Source organism: Suricata suricatta, chromosome 6 (genome assembly GCF_006229205.1).
Source record: "Suricata suricatta isolate VVHF042 chromosome 6, meerkat_22Aug2017_6uvM2_HiC, whole genome shotgun sequence".
In the NCBI taxonomy this organism is placed as follows: domain Eukaryota; kingdom Metazoa; phylum Chordata; class Mammalia; order Carnivora; family Herpestidae; genus Suricata; species Suricata suricatta.
Genome location: NC_043705.1, coordinates 136,975,770 through 136,998,628, shown reverse-complemented (window position 1 = coordinate 136,998,628; position 22,859 = coordinate 136,975,770). Strand labels below are relative to the sequence as shown.

General features: G+C 50.4%; 1 protein-coding gene across 1 annotated transcript in view; it reads left to right on the top strand.

Annotated features, from left to right (window-relative positions):
• Nucleotides 1-22,859, top strand: part of TRIO (trio Rho guanine nucleotide exchange factor) — a 197,873-nt gene that overhangs the window by 9,493 nt on the left and 165,521 nt on the right. Inside the window, 6 exon segments of the mRNA XM_029941284.1 lie at nucleotides 164-278; nucleotides 6,383-6,575; nucleotides 8,938-9,450; nucleotides 10,910-11,032; nucleotides 14,998-15,189; nucleotides 22,551-22,682. Coding sequence (XP_029797144.1) covers nucleotides 164-278; nucleotides 6,383-6,575; nucleotides 8,938-9,450; nucleotides 10,910-11,032; nucleotides 14,998-15,189; nucleotides 22,551-22,682 — 1,268 coding nt within the window.

Genomic DNA, 22,859 nt, shown 5'->3' with positions numbered 1-22,859 from the left:
AAAGCAGGGGCTCTTGTCTTCTGCTCGGTCCCTTCCGGCTGTGCGGTCGGTGGAAGGAGGGCGCTGCTTGAGTGGTTGTGTGACCACGTCGGGCCTCCAGTGGCGGGCAGAGTCCCGTCCTCTCTGTTTCCGTCTAAGTTTACTCCCAATGCTTGTTTTTCAGGCGGCAGAGATAAACGTGGAGGTCCCATTTTAACCTTTCCGGCCCGCAGCAACCACGACAGAATACGACAGGAGGACCTCAGGAGACTGATTTCCTATCTAGCCTGTATCCCCAGGTAAGTTCCGCGTGGCTCACGGCTTCTCACTGTTTCCACCATCCCAAGAGATGTGGCTTGAATTCCAAGCGGATGAAACAGTATAGAACTAAAATCATGATCCTTCTCTTTTTCTTTAAGGCTCTGTTTTTTTTTAAATGTTTATTTTTGAGAGCGCAAGTGGAGGAGGGACAAAGAGAGGGGGACCGAGGATCTGAAGCGGGCTCTGCGTTGACAGCAGTGAGCCCAGTGTGAGGCTTGAACTCATGAACTGTGAGATCATGACCTGAGCTGAAGTTGGACGCTCAGCTGACTGAGCCACCCAGGCACCCCATGATCCTTCTCCTTATTTCCATTTTGTTCCATTCTGTCCTATATACAGGGCTTCTGGTGTGGGGACCAGAAGAACATGTGTTGCCTGAAGTGCTCTGTGCGGAGATGGGGGGATTGGGACGCCACCAGGCTGGGGGTCGATGTGGTGCTCCAGGCGGACGGTCTTTGGGGAGTCTGGGACCAGCACGCAGGGCACCGTGAGACCAGAAATGGAGTGCTGTTTCTGATAGATAGTATGTTTCTGTCTTCATGCCGAACTTCAGGGCTTTTTATTTTATTTTATTAAGTTAATTTATTTTGAGAGACAGAGGGAGAGGGGGAGTGCATGTGAACAGAGGACAGGCAGGCTCCCACTGTCATCGCGGAGCCTGATGCAGGGCTTGAACTCATGAACTGTGAGATCATGACCTAGACACTTAACTGACTGAGCCCTTCCACGCACCTCTGAGCTTTGGTTTCTCTTGATCTGTGGCATGATGTTTAGTGAGGCTTTAAAAATCCTTGCCAGGAAGGATGCCACGTTTGGGTGTCCCCATTCAATTCAAGACCCCATTAGTGGTGGGCTGGTTTAGTGTGGATGCTGAAGAAAACTAAGAACAGGGAAAGCTTTATTTTCCAGGTGATTTTTTGGAAGACAAGTCCCCCTGTGATGGAATCCAGGGATTTAGACATGGCTGCAGGAAGAGATTGCGGGTGTTGGGTTGGCGGGGTGTTTCCCTGTGAGGAAAGGGAACTGCAGGTACTAAAAGGGGGCTCATCAGTTCGCTGGAGCGAGGAGAGGGCGTGTGGGAGAGAACTCGGTCCTTCTGTAGGCTGCATTCAGCAGACAGTCACGGCAGTGGACGTGTTATGCCAGAGAATAGCGAGCGATGGTCTGCAGCAGTGTTCATGGGTCTCAAAGGTGGAGGTGACTGTCGTAGGTCTGCCACAGCACGTGGGTTGGGACACTGCTGGCTTATTTAGGTTGACACCAACAAGGGGAGACGGCAGTGCCCGTTTGTACCCCTCCTCGCTGTGGCAGAGAGAGTCAGCTTTTGCTGTTGACGGCCCGACCCGCTGAGGAAGTTGGTGGGTTTTCCTGTTTGGGTGTCTGTTGAGAGACAGTGATCCCTTTGCGTCATCAAGGACAAAGTGACGGAGGCTCCGTGCATATATGGAGAGGTTCACTCTTTCTCTTCCTGCTCTGGTATTTTCTTGGGCTGTTGAACTGTGGACACCAGGAGTTAGAAAGGGGTGTAGAAGTTTTGTTCTACTCACTGTAATTTATAAGCAGCACTGTAGTTGATGAGTACCACTTACAGAGTTCTTGCTGTGAGCTGGGTACCCGTGGAAGAAGAAACAGAAATACAGAGGACGGTGTAAAAAGATAAATCTCTGCCAACCAAAGTGGTACTCATCATATAGCGTGATAAGAAACAAGTTGGATTTGGCACATATCCAGCTTAGTGTCGAAAACATTTACATAATGGAATGACTGTGTGTTAGTTTGGCAACTTGCTATCTGGTTTTAAAAATCTGTATTGATTGTAAATATTAGAAATTGGTTTTATTTCACTGGCATTGTAAAAAAAAATGATTCAAGTGTATTTTGGATCATCTGTATGACCCACTTAAACCCACGAAACTTTGTCATGGAAAATTGTGAGTGTACACAGAAGTAGTGAGAATAGTGTAGCTTCAGCAATGATCAGATTTTGTCAGTCTTGTTTTTCTCTGATTCCATCCCCAGAATATTTTATAAAAAACCCTAAGAATCCTATCATTTTACTTACAGATACTGAGGTATATAGGGTGATCCTTGCGCCATTGAGCACAGTCACCTTGTTTCATTGCCTGGGTTTGCTTTTGTATTTACAATTCCCAGTGGCAAGAAATGTCACTTTGCCTCTCTTGGCTATGTGAGGTAAGTGGGATTAACTCGTGAATGACCCATTTCCCAAGTGATAGCAGGGACACTTCACAATGGTCCACATAGAGAAAGGGGACAATGAAATGAGTCCTCCGCCCCCCTCGCGTGGGTCTCCCGGGGCCAAACCTGAGCTGCTCTGCCTCCCTGGGGTGCTGGATGGTAGGAACGCTCTTCTGTCTCAGCCACACAGTAGGGTCAGGAAAATCATCCTCAAACTAATGGTGTGCGATTTTTTTTCCACTGTGGCTTTGCTTGCATTTAAGTCCGATTTTTTGTCGCTGTAGTTTCAGAGTGGTGTGAATCATCCTGGGGGTGGCGAGACTTCTCTTCCGGGTCTGCTACTCCTGACAGCTTCTGTGATGTGTAGGAGCCTTTCGCTGTCCCTCAGCCGGACGGTCGCAGGGCCCCGCGTGCCCGGATGTGGAGAAGTGTGCCATCCAAACAGCACGGGCAGCCGCGGCCGACCAGCGGTGACCTGTCACAAGTCCATTGCCTTTATCAGTTTCTGATGTACAAGATGTGGTAGTAACGTGGGGTCATCGTGAGTAAATGACCGCGGTCACTCACGTCCGAGCCCGGGGCACGCCTGACGCCCGGTAGCTGCCTCAGAAAGAGAACGGTGATTCCCATCATTCCTGCCTGCTCCTCCACTTTCCTCCCGTCCTTCTTCCTGACGTGTGCTCTAGACCCGGCTGTCTTGTTTCTCTCCTGCACGGGCCTCTGGGGAGTGGCCCTCAGAGTTCGGCACAATGTGATCTGAGCAGGGGCGGGTAGTTGAGGATTACTTGGGTCACCTACCCCCCCCCTTTTTTTTTAAGCAGTCGGAGTAATAGAGGGATTTCATAGAATTGACTTGCAAGGACGTTTTCTGCTAACTGTACGTAGGAGAAGCGAGTCTCACTGGAAAATCCCGCTGGTGTAACCGGGGCTCCCACACAGTGCTGAAATGACCTCAGTCTCGGTACGTCTCTAGGTGTTTATTGCTCTTCTTGTTCAGAATACACGTAACTAACTATGTTCTAGATCATCTTACTTCTTCAGAGTGATTACAGTGGCTATGTGGAGAAACTGCCTCAACTCCCTTTTGTCACTGGCGAAGTAGTGGGAAGACTTTTAACTGATTTATTCATGAACATTCATGTAAAAAGGTACTTTCTTCATCTAGGAACTGAACAGCATTTCTCTTTTTCAGAGACCACCATTGAGAAGGGACCTTAACTTGACCTAAAATGGCCTTGTCTCACAGATTAAGTGAGGTTCTTAGATGGAACTGCTACAATTCCTGGCTGCTGGTTGTGCTTCCCACGGAGCGCTGTCTTCCGGGTGGGGCCGCGCGGACCCCTTCCCGTAGCAGCTGCCCACGTTCGTGAGCTGCTCATGCGGAGCCCACACGTCACTGCTTTCTCTTTCCTTTTTTCTTTTTTTCTTCATGTTTGTTTATTTTGAGAGAGAAGAAAAAACGAGGAGGGGGGCAGAGAGAGAGGGAGACACAGAATCCCAAGTAGGCTCTGCGCTGAAGGTGCAGAGTCTGATGTGGGGCTCGATCTCAGGAACCCTGAGATCATGACCTGAGCCAGGATCCCCAGGCGGACGTCCCACCGACTGAGCCCGTGGGTGCCCCACAAGCCACTGCTTTCTTGACAAGGACTGGCTTTTGCCTGGCTCCTAGCCCAGTTCGTATGCTGGTCTCACGACCTGCAGAGTTGCTGGGTGAGTGGTTTGGTCGTGGAGGCAGGTGGGCAGTGGTCCTTCCGGTGGTCTCTGACCTGCTCCTGCTGTGGAGCCTGGAGTCACTTAGGATTCCTCTTAAGCCCCTTTCGGGGGGCGGGGGGGGGAGGGTCCCAGGCTTCTGTACGAGCTGAGTAGCGCTGTGTGAGGAGGGGCTCAGGCTTGCCCGAGAACTGACCCGGGTGTGGGGAAGGCCGATGCTGAGTGCAGTCTTGCCCGAGGGGCCTGGTGTGCCTTTGCCGCGTGGCAGCCGACAGAGCGTCTGCAGGGCAAGGCCTCGCCGGGGCAGGCTTCCCCTGCTCAGGCTGGCTGTGCCCGATTGAAGGCCCCATCAGAGCCCGGAGGAGTCCAGAGCGCTCCCGGTGACTTGGGAGGTGTTAGGAGGCGTTTCCGGAAGCCCTGTTGGCTCCTAGGATTCGTGAAGGAGGCCTGTGGTGTTCCCCAGTTCGTGGCCCAGGACGTGCTATCGGGAGGGGCGTGTGAGCAGAGCGGGAACTCGGACTAGGACTCTGCATTCATAGGAGTTGTAGACAGAAGTTCTTCAAAGTGCGCCTAGCAGTTTCCACCTCTGAGTGAGAAGCCAGGCCGCTGATCAGCCTCTCACCTCTTGATGGATTTCCACACCGTGTTTCTGGGACCTGTGCCGCCACCCATTCAGGGTCTAACCCCACAGACCTCTTGGGATGTTTTGGTGGCATGCCTGTTACATGGATGTAGCCCTGACAGGCCTGCTGCATCTGTGAAATTTGGAATGACGGTCACTCCGATGCTTCAAGACGAGGAAAAGAGCGGTGTCCGCGCCTGCGTTCGTGTGGGGAAGGGGGGTTGGGGATGAGCTTGTGCAGTGGGACATGATACTGGTTTTCATATGGTTGTTGTTGTTTTGAGAGAGAGAGTGCAAGCAGGGGAGAGGGGCAGAGGGGGAGAGAGGATCTCACGCAGACTCCACGCTGGGCCTGGACCTGACTCGGGACGTGATCCCACGACCCTGGGATCATGACCTGAACCAGCATCAGGCTGATTCAGCTGACTGAGCTGCCCAGGGATCCCAGAAATTGGTTTTACTTTTGACTTAATTTATTTTCACTTTTTAACTTCACTTAAATGGTAGCAATTAGTTTTCTGAGTTTTAACTTATAAACTGTAACTATATGAATTTATAATGGTAAATGGTTACTAGTTTCTCAGGTGATTGATTACCTGAGGCAGAAAAATGTCAGATGTCTTTTGTGTGGGCCCAGCACATTCACGTTGGGTGAAAACTGAAATTAGTCATGGCACGCTCGGGGTTGTAGGTGTGATTCCACGTGACCTTCGCGGCAGGTGCGATCTGGCTCATGTCTGGCCAGGATCAGGAGCCTGCATGGACTGTGTCCACCACAGAATGGTCGTTCCGTAAGTGTAAGGCTGTTCAGAAGCCTTCGGAGAGCTTCCACACAAACCTGAAGTCCTCACCAAGTGTGACTAAGGATTTTTATCCTCTCTTTAAAGACGATTTGACTCGATTTTCTTTATGACAGAAGCACATTACATATATTTCTGATGTACTCAGGGGCTGAGATTTAATAAAACTAATATTTTGTACTGCTTTACCAAGGCCATTTTTAAGAGAAACTGGCTTTTTTGTTTGTTTGAACTTGCCAGAATGCGGAGGGAAGTGCTGAGGGCCAGCCGTGTCGCCACTGTTAACCTGGTGAAGACAAATAAGTCTTGTTATCACTATGAAAATCTGTTTACCCCAAAAACCCCACCAGAAGGGTGCTAAGGACCCCAGGGAACCTCCGAGATGGCTCAGAGGCCTGAGCCAGTGACGGGACAGAATGGGGCACTGGGGCGTTCCTGCCGTCACCAGTGCACTGGAACGGGTGTTTTCCACGCCCGGGAGGCTCATGTGACCGCTATTCTTCGGTCTGTGACCTTCCCCTCCCGGGCTCTGTGCACCTGGCCGGGGTCTGTGCCCACCAGTGCTCACGAGGGACCGTTGCTATAATAGTTAATTCGATGGGTGTGATCATTTAATAGACAGAAGACGAGAAACCGCCTCCCCACCAGCCCACCTGACAGTACGGAGCCCCACAGACATCGCCTCACCTGGAGCGGGGAGGGCTCAGAGACAGGGTCGCATGGCTTGACCGTGGCTTTTCTTTTTCTCTAGTGAAGAAGTCTGCAAGCGAGGATTCACGGTGATCGTGGACATGCGTGGGTCCAAGTGGGACTCCATCAAGCCTCTGCTGAAGATCCTGCAGGAGTCCTTTCCCTGCTGCATCCACGTCGCACTGATAATCAAGCCAGACAACTTCTGGCAGAAACAGAGGACTAATTTTGGCAGTTCTAAATTTGAATTTGAGGTAACTTCCATGTGTAGTTAAACCAACAGGTGTGGTTCATTGAAAGTTGACAGATTTTTTTAAACCACATGTTCAACGGGAGCTGCCCAACTTAGGTACAGATGGCATGTAAAATTAGTTACTGCAGAAAACAGACAAAAATCGGTTCCTTTATCTCGTCCTCCTGCTGGATCATTCTACCCGGGGGAGATACAGGCTCCACTCCTCTAGGTTTTGGGGGTGCGGCTGCTGAGGTACAGGGCGTATAGCAAAAAAGAGGTTCCTTCTTCTCCTGGTAAAACAGCTGTGCCTTCCAGTCCAGGTGGCTTTATGTGGCCTCAGATTCATGGTCGTTGCCTCAGTCTTGGAAATACGGGAACATCGTGGAGACATACCCAGCTTCATGTGTCCGGAAGAAACGGAGCTTCCACCTTGCCCTTGACACATGGAGAGATTGATCTGTTAGGTATTTCATGTGTCAGTTTTCATTTATGAGAAGGGAGATAGTCCTTTAGAAACGACACCGGGTGAGGTCAGTCGCGCATAAGGTCACGGTCTCCCGGACAGCGCGTGAAACAAGCCCCAGCCTGCTGCTCACGTACTTCCCTTCCCACGGACCCCTCTCCTTCACCACCAAGGCTCTGACAAGGCTCTGACGAGGCTCGGGAAGGATTGTGGGAAGAAAGCATTCTGACTTTGCAAGTGGATCCGTGCCCTGTTCTGTAATAGAGTGTTTTCTGATAAGATGTCTTAATTTTTGGGTGTATCGATTGCTTCTCTTAGCAGCTTTGCCCAAACAGTAGGTTTTGGTGATGTATTCATGTGTGTTGAGAAGGTTAAGAATAGCAATAGTATTAAGCACATCACGCAGAATTAGTTGTTAATACACGTGCGTGTTACTTGCGTTTTAAAATCTTCCATGGTACTGATTTTCAGTCTGATATCTGAGTTTAGTTTTCATTGGAAACTACATTCAAGAGATTTAGGTAAAAGATGAAACCACTAAGCCTTCATCTTCACACAGTAAGGAGTGATTTTGGACGACAGTTTATTGGGTCTTCTTATTTTCTTGGCACAGAATTTAAAGCGTGTTGTCTTCAATTACACGTTTTAAGCAGAAATAATGGTTTAGCAATATAATGCGTCCACGTGTTTGCTGGCCTAATTTCGATCTCTCCTTCTGGCCCTTTAAAGTTACCTGCCCTGGCTTTTCTACTGAGCTTATTGTGTCTACGTTGTTACCAGCCTCAGCCTCTCGGTGTGAAGTGATTGGATCCATGGGTGTTATTAAAAGTCTGAGTGAATGAGACAGGAACGAACCCGTGGCCACACCGCAGGCCAGCGTGCTGGGCTGGGAGCAGCCCGTCATTCTAGCTCAGTGTGCTGGTCCTTCCAGCTTCCTGTGCCAGCCAGCCCGGAGCCACGCGCTCCACGGTCTCTCTAGGCTGGAGGTGACAAGGCGGCTCTAAACCAGCCTGTCTCTGTTGTAGTTTTTAGCTTCTAGGCCACAAATCTTGTTTCCTTTCACTTTGCCTTTGCATTGATGACCCCTCTCCCCCGCCTGTGTTTTCCTTGAGGCACAGTATTGGTGGTTACTGGCAGCAGCACCTATGGGTAGGGTGAGGTTAATCGATTTTTGCTTAGATTGTGAAGGACGGTAACTTTGTCACTGTTAGATCGAAATGTACAAGGACTGTGGCAGATTATTGCAGTGAATGAAACGTCCCCTCTGTCTCTGGCTTTGTGACAGGAGTTTCCACCTTTTCTGGCTAACTTTTGTATATTTTGTAAAATTTAAAAAAGTCATTCATATCTTGCCACGTGATGGGAGGTCGAGGTAGGACAGGGCTGAGTGGCGGTGGCGGTCCGGCAGGAGCGCTGTTTATTAGTTAACTACCAGCTCACAAATCGGTGTCCTTTGAGGGAGGACACTAGCTCGCTGGCAGATAGGAGGAGGCCTTCACAGTGTCTTCTGTTGGAAGAGCTCCTGGAGTGGTGTGCATGAGAAAGAATGCACTGATGAAGTAAATTCGTAAATCATCTGCTCCCTTTTGCAATTTAAGACACTTCCTGGTGAATGTGCCTAAGGTAGTGTGTTAATTTCCATATTCTTGGAAAGAAATCCAATCTCTTTAGCTCTCCTGAAATACACATCCTATAATTTAGGAGTTCTGACCAACCTGTTGCTCTAAAGCTTGATCTTTCACTGACTATACTGGTCATGTTTATTTCATCTACATTTGTTTTTTATGGGGCCAGAACAAGGTATGTTTTCTATAGATTAAGTTTGAAAACCTCTGAGTAAGTATCGCAGATTGCATTTTGATAAGACCTCATGAAATTGGTTCATCTTCTCATACGTGATTTTTTTTTTCCCCTTAAGACAAATATGGTCTCCTTAGAAGGCCTTACCAAAGTAGTTGACCCCTCCCAGCTCACCCCCGAGTTTGATGGCTGCTTGGAGTACAACCATGAAGAATGGATTGAAATCAGAGTTGCCTTTGAAGACTACATCAGCAACGCGACCCACATGCTGTCTCGGCTGGAGGAACTCCAGGACATCCTCGCCAAGAAGGAGTTGCCTCAGGACTTGGAGGGGGCTCGGAACATGATCGAGGAGCACTCCCAGCTGAAGAAGAAGGTGATTAAAGCCCCCATAGAAGACTTGGATTTGGAGGGACAGAAGCTGCTGCAGAGGATTCAGAGCAGCGACAGCTTTCCCAAAAAGAACTCCGGGTCGGGCAACGCGGACCTGCAGAGCCTGCTGCCCAAGGTGTCCGCCATGCTGGACCGGCTGCACTCGACGCGGCAGCACCTGCACCAGATGTGGCACGTGCGGAAGCTGAAGCTGGACCAGTGCTTTCAGCTGAGGCTGTTTGAACAGGATGCCGAGAAGGTAAAGGAGCAGGGGAGGGACTCCAAAGTGAGACCCGGAGGGAGGCTTCCTGGCTCGTGGGCCCCAGCAGCCAGGGCTGCCTCGGGTGGGAGAAAGGGCCAAGGAAGGGTAAGCCACTCTCCCGGCCTTGGTTCAGAACCCGCAGGTGTCACTTCAGACCTGCCCGCAGTCTGCCTCCCCGCTTCCCTCCCTGCGTGAGCCCGTGCTGGTGCAGGAACCGGGAGTTATTTAATGACTGACAGTTTGCTTCAGGACGACCCTAGGATGGATGGGAATGGTATCTTGAGTTCAAGGAGTGGATGTTTTGTAGACTTTTATTATCGAAAGCAGTAATTAGGTCTGTCTTTCGCTGATCACTGTGCTCCCACTCCTCTATAGCCTGTGACAGAACACTGCTCAGGTCTGTCACCTGGGTGTGCTTTTAAAATAAAAGGTGAATAATGTGTTAAAAATAATAGCTTCTGGGAAATACGGGCAGTGATTACTTATGGTCTCATTTTATTCTGGGGCTCCAGACAAAGCAGCTGGTCCAAGTGAATGTGTTACAGGCTAAGTCAAGTTAGTCTTAGCTACGTGGAAACAGACATTTATAGGACTGTGTTGCAAGCCATGAATATCGGTGAATTGATCCCTCTTAATTTGAGCTCATTGAATTTTTTTCCTGGACAGGAGAATATTTTCTAAAGCAAAAAAGAAATGGAATTACAAACCTTTGTTTCAAATAGACAAGCCACTACTGTTATTTGGCAAGCTTTGAACATATCCGTCAGCGTACTTGTGTTTACAGAAGTGCCTTGTCAAAGACGCTGGAAAATATTCCTTTCAGTTACTAGAAAACCAGGCGAGTGTCTGGGATTCTGGTCCAGGTGATGATATCAGGACTAATTGATAGTTATTTCCTTTTTGTCCAGTGTTTTCCTTGTGAACAACATAATTGACATCCCTTTCCAGGTAGTATCTGTATTGGACCTTGAGAGAGATGTTACCACTGAATTTTTTTACTGGTCCTTTTTATTTTTATGACAAATTTCATTGTTTGCATCTGCACAGTTTGTAGAATACTGTTTGCACTAAAGCGTGTATGATCTTGTGGTCTGTGGAATTGGCGCCGGTGACCGGTGGGCATAGCAGAACTGGCCCAGACCTGTAAGTCCCTAATCTCACCTAACAGGTCTTTGACTGAAGAACAGTGTTTTACTTAGCCGGGGGGCTGAGTGCCTCTCTACCTGTCTGCCCCTGACATCCTCATCAGTCAAGGGAACGCATTAGACGCAAGATTTTCTCATAGACCCTGCGGGTTCGGAACCGCTTATGTCTCAAGGTTAAGGATCTTTTGGACCCAAGTCCCTGAGCGGTTATCAGAGGAACAGTGCGGCCCTGGCTCGGCCCTGCTCCTGGGCCTGGGCCAGTAGTTTCTCTTCCTGGAGTGACTTCAGGTTGTCTGTTTTCGTTCTGGTAGATGTTTGACTGGATCACACACAACAAGGGCCTGTTCCTGAACAGCTACACCGAGATCGGGACGAGCCACCCCCACGCGATGGAGCTGCAGACGCAGCACAACCACTTCGCCATGAACTGTATGGTAAGCCGCCGTCGGAGCGCGTGTGTCTTGTGTGTGACAGGATTTGGCAGACGGGAGGTGTTGACACAGATGGTGTCCCCGCGCCCCGCCAGGAGGCCACACGGGGCCTTGGGAGCTGCCGGTCTGGTGGTAGCAGCTGACCTCCGAGTGCGGAAGCTCCCGGTGTTAGCAGCGCCTCCGGCTTCTTTTGAGTTTTAAGCAAACACGAATGTGAAAACAAGCAAACAAACCAGTAAAACCTGAACAAGCAAACAAACCAGTAAAACAAGCCAGTTACTTGGCTGGTTCAACATGGATGAACCACATGTTGATGCCGGCTCATGTGCCATCCCTCTTAGGAGCCCACAGGGGCCCCAGAAAGGCTGCTCAGTGGCCACGGGACTCTCCCGAGAGCTGCTGTCCCTTTGCGGGCTGCCCTTCCTGAGGGCGCGCTCCAGTTCTCCTGAAAGGTGGCATTGGCTTCCAAGCCGAACCATGTGCCATGCCTGGGACTCCTTGGTCTGTTTGGGGCTGGCGCCCCCGATTCCCGCGGCCTGCTGTGCCCAGACGGGGGGTTGTTGTGGGACTATCACACAGAACAGCAGAGAACCACTGAATTTTAAATAGTGGTTTTGTTAAGTTTTTGGGGTTAATGTAACTGAAATAAAACACAGTGTGTGGTTCTCTAAGATATGTGTTTTTTCTGTAGAAAGTTCAGCTTCTAGAAATTTCCTTTTCTGGGACAAAGCATTTTGGTTTGGACTTTGAGCCAGTCTTGTGAGAATTAACCACTCGTGGGCCTTGGAACATTTTCTTATAGAGCATTGAAGCAGTACGAATATGGTCTTTGTTTTATTAATTAAGATACCATTTAATTAAAGTTTGGTCAGCTAAATGTTCCAATTTAGGTCGCTTCAAAGATTACATTTAGCACTAAAATTTTTGTAATAGACGCCATCAGAAAAGCTTGGTATCTGTTCTAGGGTTTGAGGTAAGAGGGTTTCTGGTGTAAATGACCAAACCTGGGCGTGGGTGAGGAGCGCCCGAGTGTTACCTTGGGAGGAAGCCTGTTAGAATATCTTCCCGAGAAGCGTTTTTTTTTTATCAGTTTTTCAAACTGTTCTGACACCGCAGCTGCTGGCACAGGGCATGAGGTCCCGTGTCACATGCTTTAAAGACAGGAAATCCCAACATATGCTTTAGATACACAAGAACAGACCGTATCTTCTCCCCTCCCCCAGCGTTCATAGTGGCACATTTAGGACCGAGAAGCCGGGGAGCGCGGTGTGGACGAGCAGTGTGGGCGGGGCACGCAGAGTTTTCTCATCTGGAAGGCGGGATCGTGTCTGCCTTCCCCGCAGTCCTGTTATTTCCTCTCTGTTCGTCAGGCACAGAGACAATGACGAGCACCTAGTATGTGCTCGATAAATGGTGATTATTAGCAGTCATGTCATCACCAATTAAAAACATGGTTAAAAGAAGAAACTTTTGGGCACGCCCGGCTGGCGCAGTCAGTTACCTCTTGATTTCGGCTCAGGTCACGATCCCAGGGCCATGGGATCCCTGGGAGCCTGGGGTTGGACTCCATGCCGTATGTGGAGCCCGCTTAAGATTTTCTCTCTGTCCCTCTGCCCCTTTCCCCCACTTACGTGCTCTCTCTAAAAATAAAAAATTAAAAGAAAAACTCTGAAAAGCATGGATGATGTCTTTTTTTAGGTTTAAGTCTCTTTTCTGATTCTTTACAATGGTTCTATTACTTTTACTAAAAAAGAGCAGGGTGACTGTTGCCATGGTGGGCAGCAGCCCCAGGGAGAACTTCCAGGCCCGCCCTGCCCTTGTCCTTCGCGGCCCCATGAGTGCTTGGTGCCCGTCCAGGGCATTTCCTCGTGCAGAGCAAGGGCCTGGTGACCCTCAGCCCTTTTTTGGGCTACCTGCAGGGTGCTGAGCGTTGTTTGACAAAATGAAAATGCTGATCACCAGTACGCATGGTTGACAGTCTCCAGGGAAAGCGAGCTAAGGGACACCAACAGTTGGGCTCAGTGTATGTCACAGATACTTTTAATAGCTGTGGCGGTGAAAGCTGGAGGTGGTCCTATAACATAGGGAGTTGGACATTGCCGTATCTGTGCAGAGGGTGTTTCTTGGGCCTCTTGCCACCACGTTCTTTTATCCGTGTTGTCACTGATGCAGCCAGAGGGTCTCACCCATAATCCACAGACTGTGCTCTCTATGCAGAGTGCTCTGTTTGGGGACATGAAAATGTGACACAGGTCATGTGGCAGAGTCTCAGTGGGAATGAGTGTCCTCGGGTTCCCCCAGCGGAGCCCTGCTCTGGACCCTAACAAGACATCTGCTTATGCTCTTCCCAACAGACCTTTGGAGTCGATTCTCCTCTTTCATGATACAAACAAAGCAAAAGTTAGCAATTATGATAAAACCTTGGATTTGGGAGCAAATTGTTCTGCGAGTGTTCCCCAAGACAAGCAAACATTTCTAACAGATTTTAACTTGCTAAATGAGCGATGTGTTGCAATACAAGTAGTACGTGACGCAAAACGTCACAGGCTCACAACTGAGCCAATGGTTCTTGAAATTCACCTTGATATATGAGTGTTTTGGATTACAAGCATGTTTCTAGAACGGCCCACGACTAGAGAGAACACCTATGAGAAGGGGAGGCATTATGTTTGACTAAAGGATGCTGGTCAGAGCATTATTGCTGCGAGAGTCAGTGAGGCCCGTTTCCCACTGACCGTGGCCGTGGCTGACTGTCACAGCCCCGCAGGTGCCCTCTCTCCCTGCACGTCTGTTGGCTGATTCTAGCCTGCAGATGTGCCCAGAGAAGGAATTCAGAGGCCGGAGTCTAATCCCAGAGTGACTCTACCTAGTTTAGATTTGGGTGAAAATGGAGGGAAAGAACGAGTAGAAAATGGTACAAGGAAAGAATGGGCAGGGGCACAAGTGCGTTCTTCAGGGTGCGCACTGGGGGGCTGCGGGCCAGGTGAGCGTGAGGAGGCTGCTGAGGGTGGTGTGACAGTGGGACAGGGGCCCAGGGACCACGGCGAGAGGGGCGGGGAGGCGGGAAACATGGAGACAGGTCTGGATAGGTTGGGTGATGAGATTCAGCGGCTAGACAGGGAGGAGCCAAAGAAGGAGGTGTCTTGATGGGTTTTGGGGAACGCATCGAGAGGGGCGGTGCTGTGATGGAGAACAGCAGCGGGGGTTTGCCGAAGGGGTGCGTTCCCCACCGCCGTCCTCCCTGCAGTGGGAGCCGCAGAGGTGACAGGAGGTGGGAAGGGGGATCCCATGGTTTTTGGGGGAGAGGTGTGCAGTTTCTTCAGCCTCACAGTAAACCGGTGGGCTTGCAGGTGGGCCTTTCGCAGAGTAGAAAAGCTTGATTGACAGTCTGCACGCAGCATTGTGCCTTTCGTGCCTCGGTTCCTCTTCCTCGGAGAAACTTGATCCGTTTCCAGAAGGTTCTCTGTTGGCACCAAGCCAACAGGCGCCCGGGGCTCCTGTACACAGGAGGGCTTGTTTCCACACAGAACAGCCCGTGCTTGCTCTGCCGTGCATAGTTTCTGGGTTCCAGTTAAGACCTGCAGCGTTGGGTTTTGTTGGTTCTGGGTGACTGCTTAGCAGTGGGCTTGCTGTCTGGACCCTTTTCAGGATCCGAAGCCAACGAGTGAGTCATGGTATGTTTGTGCGCCCACTTGTGTACTCGATTGCTTTGTGCCTCACAGTCTGCCTCTCTGCCTGTTGATTTGTAATTTTGCAGTTTTGAAAATAGAAATTGAAACCAATGCTTACAGTTTATGGAAATCAGATAGCAAATATGTACACTATTTTGTACCAGGTGATTCTGCTCTTCAAAACACGACTGAGGTTCGTGGGCCGTGTTTCAGAAAGTGCCGTCCTCCGCATTTCTTAGAAAGAAGCCTCTCGTTTGCCTTCCCCTCACGAGCCCTCTTCCTCTGCCCCTTTTGCAGAACGTGTATGTAAACATAAACCGCATAATGTCGGTGGCGAACCGCTTGGTGGAGTCGGGCCACTACGCCTCCCAGCAGATCAAGCAGATTGCGAACCAGCTGGAGCAGGAGTGGAAGGCGTTTGCCGCAGCCCTGGACGAGCGGAGCACCTTGCTGGACATGTCCTCCATTTTCCACCAGAAGGCTGAGAAGGTCAGTGCCTGGGCCGGCGGCCCAGCAGGCGGCGGAAGCACCCCCTCCTCGGACACCCGCCCGAGTCCTTGGAGGACTCCCGTGTGGCCCTGACAGTGCTCGAGAACGTGAGCTCTCAAGGCAGGCTGCTGGGGGGCAAACCCCCAGCTCTCTTACCCCGTGCTGTGCCCTCTGAGGCAATTACTTCGCCTCTCTGTTCCTTGGTGTTCTCGTTTGTAAAGCGGAACTAAAAGTATCCGCTTGAGAGGAGTGTTTTATCCTGTAAATGAGTTAATTCGCCTCACATGCCCTGTGTAGTGCCTGGTGTACAGTAAGCGCTGAGAAGTGGCAGCTGCGCTCTTGTTCCCTCGTCCCCCTCCTCCCCATGATCCTCCTCCTCCACCTCCTCCTCCTCCTCCCCCTCACTATCACTTTAAGTCTTCTAATTAGGGTGCTTTGGCAGCAAGTGACAGAATCCCTGGTTATCAGGTTTAAACATCAGCAGTTTGCTTTGCTCACAGATCAAGATGCAAAATACACAGAGTTGTAGCCACGCAGCCGTGCGGTCTGGGGTCTGCGCCCCTGGGCCTTGTGCCGCAGCTCCTGCACCTCCGCTGTGCTGTCTCCACAGTCCGGCACGGGGGCGCCTGGCACTTTATCAGGGAAACGTTTCCAGAAGGTCCCCCACCCCGGCACACCTCCCCTCCTTTCCCAGTGACCGGGAGCGGGGTGCAGGCCCACGCTCTGGCTCCGGCGGGGTGGGGGTGGGGATGCAAGAAGGTGGACGTGGCTTTTTGCCTCCGCGGTAGCAGGCAGGCTCTGCCGGCAAGGGCTCGGGCTGACAGACAGCCCTGGGGAGGCAGCTTACGGTGTCTTTCACTTTAGTCAACTGTATGGATTTGGACTTGCCCTTGGCTTCACTTGCTGCCGTGTTGGTCAAAACACTGTGAGAGGTAGTGTGTACGTCCGCCGGAAGGACCCCCCGCACCCCGCAGCCCTCCGGCCCGTGCCTGAGATGCACGAGGGAAGTGCTTGCTCGACTCGGCCTTTAGTTAGTGGAAGGTGTGCTGGGCAGTGAAATATCTTTTCAGGATGTAGAGAAAGAACACAGGAGCTTTTAGCCACGAGGGAGACACATGGGAAAGAAGCCTGATGTTAAAAGGAAAGATACCGATGGGGGTCATTTTTGGTGGTGGGTGGAGCCCTCCTAGGGATCTGCTGCTGAGAAGGAAATAGAACAATCTAGAAACTTTCTGTGCTGAGGAGTGAAGTCAGTAAAGGTGAGATGGAGTCCCAGCTTGCCCAGGGTTTTGGCAGGTGGCTAGAATGTTGCACAACACCCTAATTAGTCGTGATCTGGACTCCAGAAACCTTTCAAGTATGGAGCGGAAGAGGAAACTGAATGGTACATCCAGAGCTTTGTGGCCTCATGTGAAAGCTGTGGATAGGGACTTCAGGTTCCAGTAGTCAGATTTTTCAGATTCCCAACCTTGTGCATTTAACTGGCTTTATGATAAAGGGGAAACAAAAGCCCACACACGAAAACAGGTGTTGCTTTTTTTTTTTTTTTAAAAGACTTCCCCCGCCCCTCCTTCTGCAGAAAACAGCATTGTGCTCACCTCTGGTTCCTGTCGTTGTCCAGGGTGTGGTGTATTGTGCCCTGGACATTTTTGTGGGTGGGGGGATGAGCCACGTGGTCCCCTCACATACGTCATCTGGACTCGCAACGCGTTCTACCGGAGGAAGTGTGCAGATTGGCGGTGGGCTCTCAGAAAGTTCCATTAAGCTGATACGAACAGATGGGAAGCAGGACGAGCTCTGCGGCGAACGGCAGGGGTCCGAAGCGTGGTAGCGCCCAGGGGAGGCCCCTCACGTGAGTGTGGTGGGGTTCAGAACGGCCAGCAAACCCAGAAGTGAATCGCTGTTCTGACCTGCATGAAAGTTACCTAGCGATGTGGGTGCCGGGGGCCGCTGTTTTCTCCAGACACTCTTACCAAAGATTTCACACAGGCAGCAAAGTAGAAGGAGCCTGTGGTGTTCGGTGTGAATAAGATGAATGATGGATTTGAAGGAGACAGGACTAGATGAATACATCATTGAACACGATTTTGTGGAATCCTGTGTAAACCACTAGAGTGCTAGAAGTCTCTGCATATCCAGGAGCCAGAGAAGCCAAATACAAAGGCAGGGACAGAGTGGGCTGGTGAAGAAAGGGCCTTCTTTCTGACGGACCTTGGCCGAGGCCTGCCCAGGCACCTGAATTGTGCAGATGGGGCATTAGGACCTCCTCAGAAAGTGTTTCTTTACTCTTAGGCAAAAATGTGGTGTGAATCTTTCCCTTCACTGAAAAAAGAGTAAGATCTTTGAAATTCTGATCCATGAGGGAAGATCGCATCTACCAAGTAGTTTTCCTCTTCGTGGAAGAGAAATTGGTTCAACTTTATTCTTTCTTTTTTTTTTAAATGCTTTACCTTCCAGTGATGCACAAGGTGTTTCCGTAAGCTCAGCCGGGAGAGGACCAAACCTGGCCACCGTGGATTAGGTTTCCATCTTAGCTGCCTCTTTGAACCCCATCCAGACTTAACCAGTAAGAAGTTAAGTCAATTAGGGAGACATAGAGCTCAGGCACGTGACTCCCACGGCCAGTGGTTTTCCTGAAGGCAGCAACCGTCCCTGTGAGGATCGCGCTCCAGCTTGGGAGGCGGGTACCCGGAACTGGGTGGGTGTCCTCGTGTTGCCGGCTGTCTGTGGTTTTATAGACACAGATGCCCGGTGCCCCGTGCCCGCTGGGTGAGCAGAACACCGCCCCGACGGCATGCTCATCGCACAGTCTCACAAGTCACAAAGAAAGTGACTTGACTTTGCTGCCCCTTAGCGTCCGAAGACGCAATTAAAAAAGAAGATCTTGGCGGGGGGCGGCGGGGGGGTGCGCCTGGGTAGCTCAGTCAGTTAAACGTCCAACTCTTGATTTCAGCTGAGGTCATGTTCTCGCAATTCATGAGATTGAGGCCCGTGTTGGCTCCGTGCTAGGCCTGCAGGCTGCTTGGGACTTTCTCTGTCTCTTTACCCTTCCCCTGCTCGCTCTGCTCTCTCAAATAAATGAAAAATTAAACAAACGGTCTAGGGTGTGAGGGTGCTCTGGCGGCAGCGTCTGTCACCGCATTGATCGCCAGGGCCGGCCTGGCTGGCTAGGCGGTGTGCCTGCCTCCCCACTCCCCGTGCGTCATCTCTGCCGGCACCGCGCACTGCGCTGTCACAGAGGGTGGCTGTGCCCGATGGAGGGACGCTGTTTGGTCAGGGCCGTACCAGTGCCTGTGCTCTCGTGCTGGGACCCCACACAGACCCAAAGGTCCATTGTGGGAAGGATGGTAGTCCGACTCCCAAGGCTGCAGACGCGTCCAGATGACACTACGGGAGGCCGCCTGCCTTTCTTTAAACAAACGATAGAGCTGTCCTGTCGGGTGTGGTGGCCAGGCACCGTTTGGGGCTACTGAAACTACTTAAAGCTTAGTAATAAGTGAAAGTTTCATACCGCCTCCACATTTCAGAGGCTCCACGGCGGCACGCAGCTCGTCAGCACAGAAGTCCTTCCCATCCCTGCGGGACGCTCTCCTCGTGCTGATCAAGCCTCTCCTTCACGGAGAACCATAAATCTGGTCACCTCATTTTCTCCCAGACTTTAAGGGCCTCTAGAATTGGACAATAGCCAAAAGTAAAGTAACACCCAGTCCTTGTTAGTTCTTTAGAATGTACAGGGCTCCGTAACACAAAGTGTTATTTCATCCTTAAGTCAGCCCAGTGAGCCTGGTGGCCTTTGTTGTCCTTCAGCTTCGTAAGTGAGTCGCTTATGTTGGGCCATCAGTTGAGGTCTGAGACAGTCCTTCTGTTCCTGACATAATAGCACCCTGTCCCACAAACAGGGCACTTACATTAATATCCTAATAAAAGCTCACTCTCCATCCATAGTTTGAGAAGTAACATTTATGGTGAATAAGTCTTATGGTAGTTTATCTGGATAATTTTATCATAAGTCTGGGCTGGATCTCAGAGGAAAATAATACTTATCTATTCCTTTTTGAATTTTTAAGGCAAATAATACACAACTAATTGTTCCCATTTAATGGTGTTTTACTCTATTAAGAGCATAGACCTAATTCTTGGCTTGTGTATTCTTCTGGAATAGAAAGGAATTGGAATACATCTGTATAAACATAAACGAAAAAGTTATTAGTGAAAACAGGTTCGAGGTACGCAGAGTGATCATTGGCATATTTTGGTTCAAATTGAGCCTGTCTCCTCCACGTTACCATGGTGTAGACGACAGAGCTTTGTAAGTGGAGCAGGCTTCTCCCTCGGGTGATTTCCCTGGGCAGAGAGGGGGGCCTGTCTACCTTGGAGGAAGAGTGTGTGCTGATTAATCCTCGGGGAGTAGAAACAATGAAGTAGAAAGGAAAAGTAGGGTAATGTTTTCTAGAAATGAAAACAAAAATGAAGAAATTAGAAATAAGAACTCAAGTTTGAGATTATATGTACATTATTCATGTGTATGTGTATATGTACACATGTATATCTACACACACACACACACACACACACACACTCACGTGTGTATAATGTTAAACCAGTCTTATTTTTGTCAAAAAAGACAAAACCCCTCTAAACATTTTAAACACTCTAGGAGGTTTCTGTGCCTCTGTCTCCTAACTCAGGCCAACCCCTGGGCTCAGCTGCACCCTGTCACGCCCAAGTCTTCCTCTTGTTTTCAGCCACACTTTAAAAAAGCCACCTTCCCCCTGAGAAGTAAGAATTCTCAGCTCTGTAGCCCCCCACCCCCGATTTGAGTTCATGGAGAAGCGTTTAATTCCGTTGGCTTTGCCGTCTACCCTCCGCCTAGCGGGATGCCGCGTGTTTGCGTATTTTGGTTCAATGCGCATTTACGGCATCAGAGACCAAACTGGCTGCTCTGATCTCTCTAGAGTCCGGTAGCCACCTTCTGTCTCATCCTTTCCAGAGTGCCAGGCTCTGTTCTAGACGTATCCCCCTGGAGTTGTAACCCCAAACTGTATTCCCAAGATGGTGATGCGTGCTGGGGGGTGGAGGGGTGGAATGTGGCAGAGTGGCCAGAGAAGGTTGGGGAGTGACCACGGTGGGCCTGCACCCCTTGCCCACTCGCAGCACGTGCTGGTACATGGAAAGGCTCTAGCAGGTTCTGTGCTGTGTCATTGCCTGTTGAACTTTGCCACCAAAGTCGACGCCAGGATGCCTTTTTCTTACGCAGTACCTATCCGCAGCCTCCTTTCTGGCTCTCTGACCAGAGGTGGCTGCCCTGGTGGCAGTGGGCTCAGACTTTTGGGGTATTCAGCCCTTCGGAAGACGTCGAGGGCTTCAAGTTTGCCCTTTGGAGTCTAGGATGTCCGTCTCATAAACAAAACACAAACTACGCTTGCACAGAAGTTCTGTGAAACGATGGCCAGGTTTGTTTCTGTCCCTGAGATACTTTCACTCAGTGACTTGAGATGTGCAGGGTCCTTTCTCCACGAGATTTCCACCCGACAAGCCATCCTTTTCTGTGTATTTAGAACTTGGCTCTGTTTTTTCAGGTAAGTGTAATTAATACTCTTCCTGGCTACTTTAAGAAATTAGAAGTTATTACAGGCATATATGAAACTTCTTGAATATTTCTCCACTGGTGGCCTGAAAAGTTGGATATAGTTTAATAGTCATTTTGATTCACTGGTATATTAGGTTGACGCTTCTGCTCGCTGTGTGGTATTGTGTAACTAAAACTCGTTTCCACCTTGTTCTATTGGAAGCATTTTAGCGTCTTGTATATGGTGACTCTGTTTCATGTAGGAGCAATTAATTGCTGACTTGACCTGATGAATTAATAATGATGATGGTTAACCAGAGTCAGTTTATATTTGACAAGGGTTAACGGTGATCAGTGTTAAATGCAGTAATGGGAAAAGTGAAATGGAGATCAAGAATACTTAGAATCATCCAGCCTGACCTATTTGACATTTACAGAACATGTGTAGTCACACAGGCACCCGTCACACACACATGCCGAGGGGAGAGGTGGGAAGTGATTTTCTCACTGCTTCCGTTGCCAGAGTAGTGTGAGGAAGGATATTCCTCCGTCGTCGTGTCGGCTGAAAGCATCAGAAATCGTATGACACCTAACACCCTATGCCTGGGTTTCAGGCCCTAGGATTTGCATATAGATATTTTCCTGAGGCAGTACATTAATAATAAACAGGCTTTTATAAACATTATTACTTGCCAGGCCATGTGTCTATTTTGTTTCTAAAGATGTCATAGTAAGTGGGTGTTCGTTCTCCTGTATTTTAAGAGAATCATAGCAGGTCTCCTGTCTGGCAGGCCAGTCGCCCAGTTTTAAATCTCACCCTCCGCAGTCTCTGGGAAGTAGAAGGGTGCGAGGAGTCAGAGTAGAGGACGTGAAACCCAGGGAAATGTGTCTGTGCCTCTTTGGCTTAATTGAATTAGTGTCTTTAATTGGGCCTCTGCTGCCTGCCGCCGACACTGACCTGTGGCGGACGCTGATGGGCTCTCCCTGGGACGCCTGGCAGTGGTTTCTCCGCTGTGGATGAGTCCCGGGGTGGTGGGTGTGGCCGTGGAGAAAAGTGAGGAGAGGCTGGAGTGGCGGTCCTGGGACAGACTTTCCCTTCTTGTCTGTGTGTGCAGCGGAAGAGCCCTGAGTGGGCCCACCCCCTTCCTCCCTCAGCCCTCCCTCGGGCCCAGTGGGCACAGCCGAGGAGCTGCGTGGCCTTCATTTGGTCTTCCCATTTCTGAGTCTGTTTGCTTTTGAAAAGGTAGAAATATGGGCGCGTGCTCTCCCTCTGTGCAGGTAACCGATTTCAGATACTTGGGCTTCCGTTAGCATCTTCATGTTGGCGGAGAGCGGGAAGGCTGGACCACCGCTCCCGCGGGAGGCTCGGGCGCCATCGTGAGGCTGAGGCCGAGGCGCACCAGGCCTCTGTCCTTACGCGGCCCACCGCCCAGGCCGCCGGTGCCATCCCTGATTCAGCGGAGGGCTGGGGAGTGAACAGGAGGCCCAGAGCAGATGCAGGGCAGAGTTGCTCTGGCCTTGCTGTTAGCCGAGGGCGTCTGGGTCACCTGGAGGTGTCGTTTCAAACACAGGTCCCTGGGTGAGCCCCGCTCTGGCCAGAAGGCGAGCTCCAGGGCGGAGTGCAAGAACAGTGTGAGGCTCCCCTTAGTGCCGTTTGAAACGGACCTTCGACCGTGCCACGTTCTCAGACTTTCTCAACTACCCTGATTTCAAAACCACATTAAAAAAATAACTACCCAATATAAATTGCCATTGATGGAAATAATCTTTTTTTTTTTCCCCACTCTTCAAGTACATGACCAACGTGGATTCGTGGTGTAAAGCCTGCGGTGAGGTGGACCTCCCCTCCGAGCTGCAGGATCTGGAGGACGCCATTCATCACCACCAGGGCATATACGAGCACATCACTCTGGCGTATTCGGAGGTGAGCGGGCCGTCCCCCATTGGCTGTAGAGGTGACGGGCTTATGTCCCAGCACCAAATGCTGGAACAAACAAAACCCGGGAGTTTTGTCCAGCCTCGGAAAAGCTCGCAGGTTTCGTGTTAACCAGCAGCTCTGTGTGTGTGTGGGCGGGGGCGGGGGCTCCTGGGAAGCAGGGTG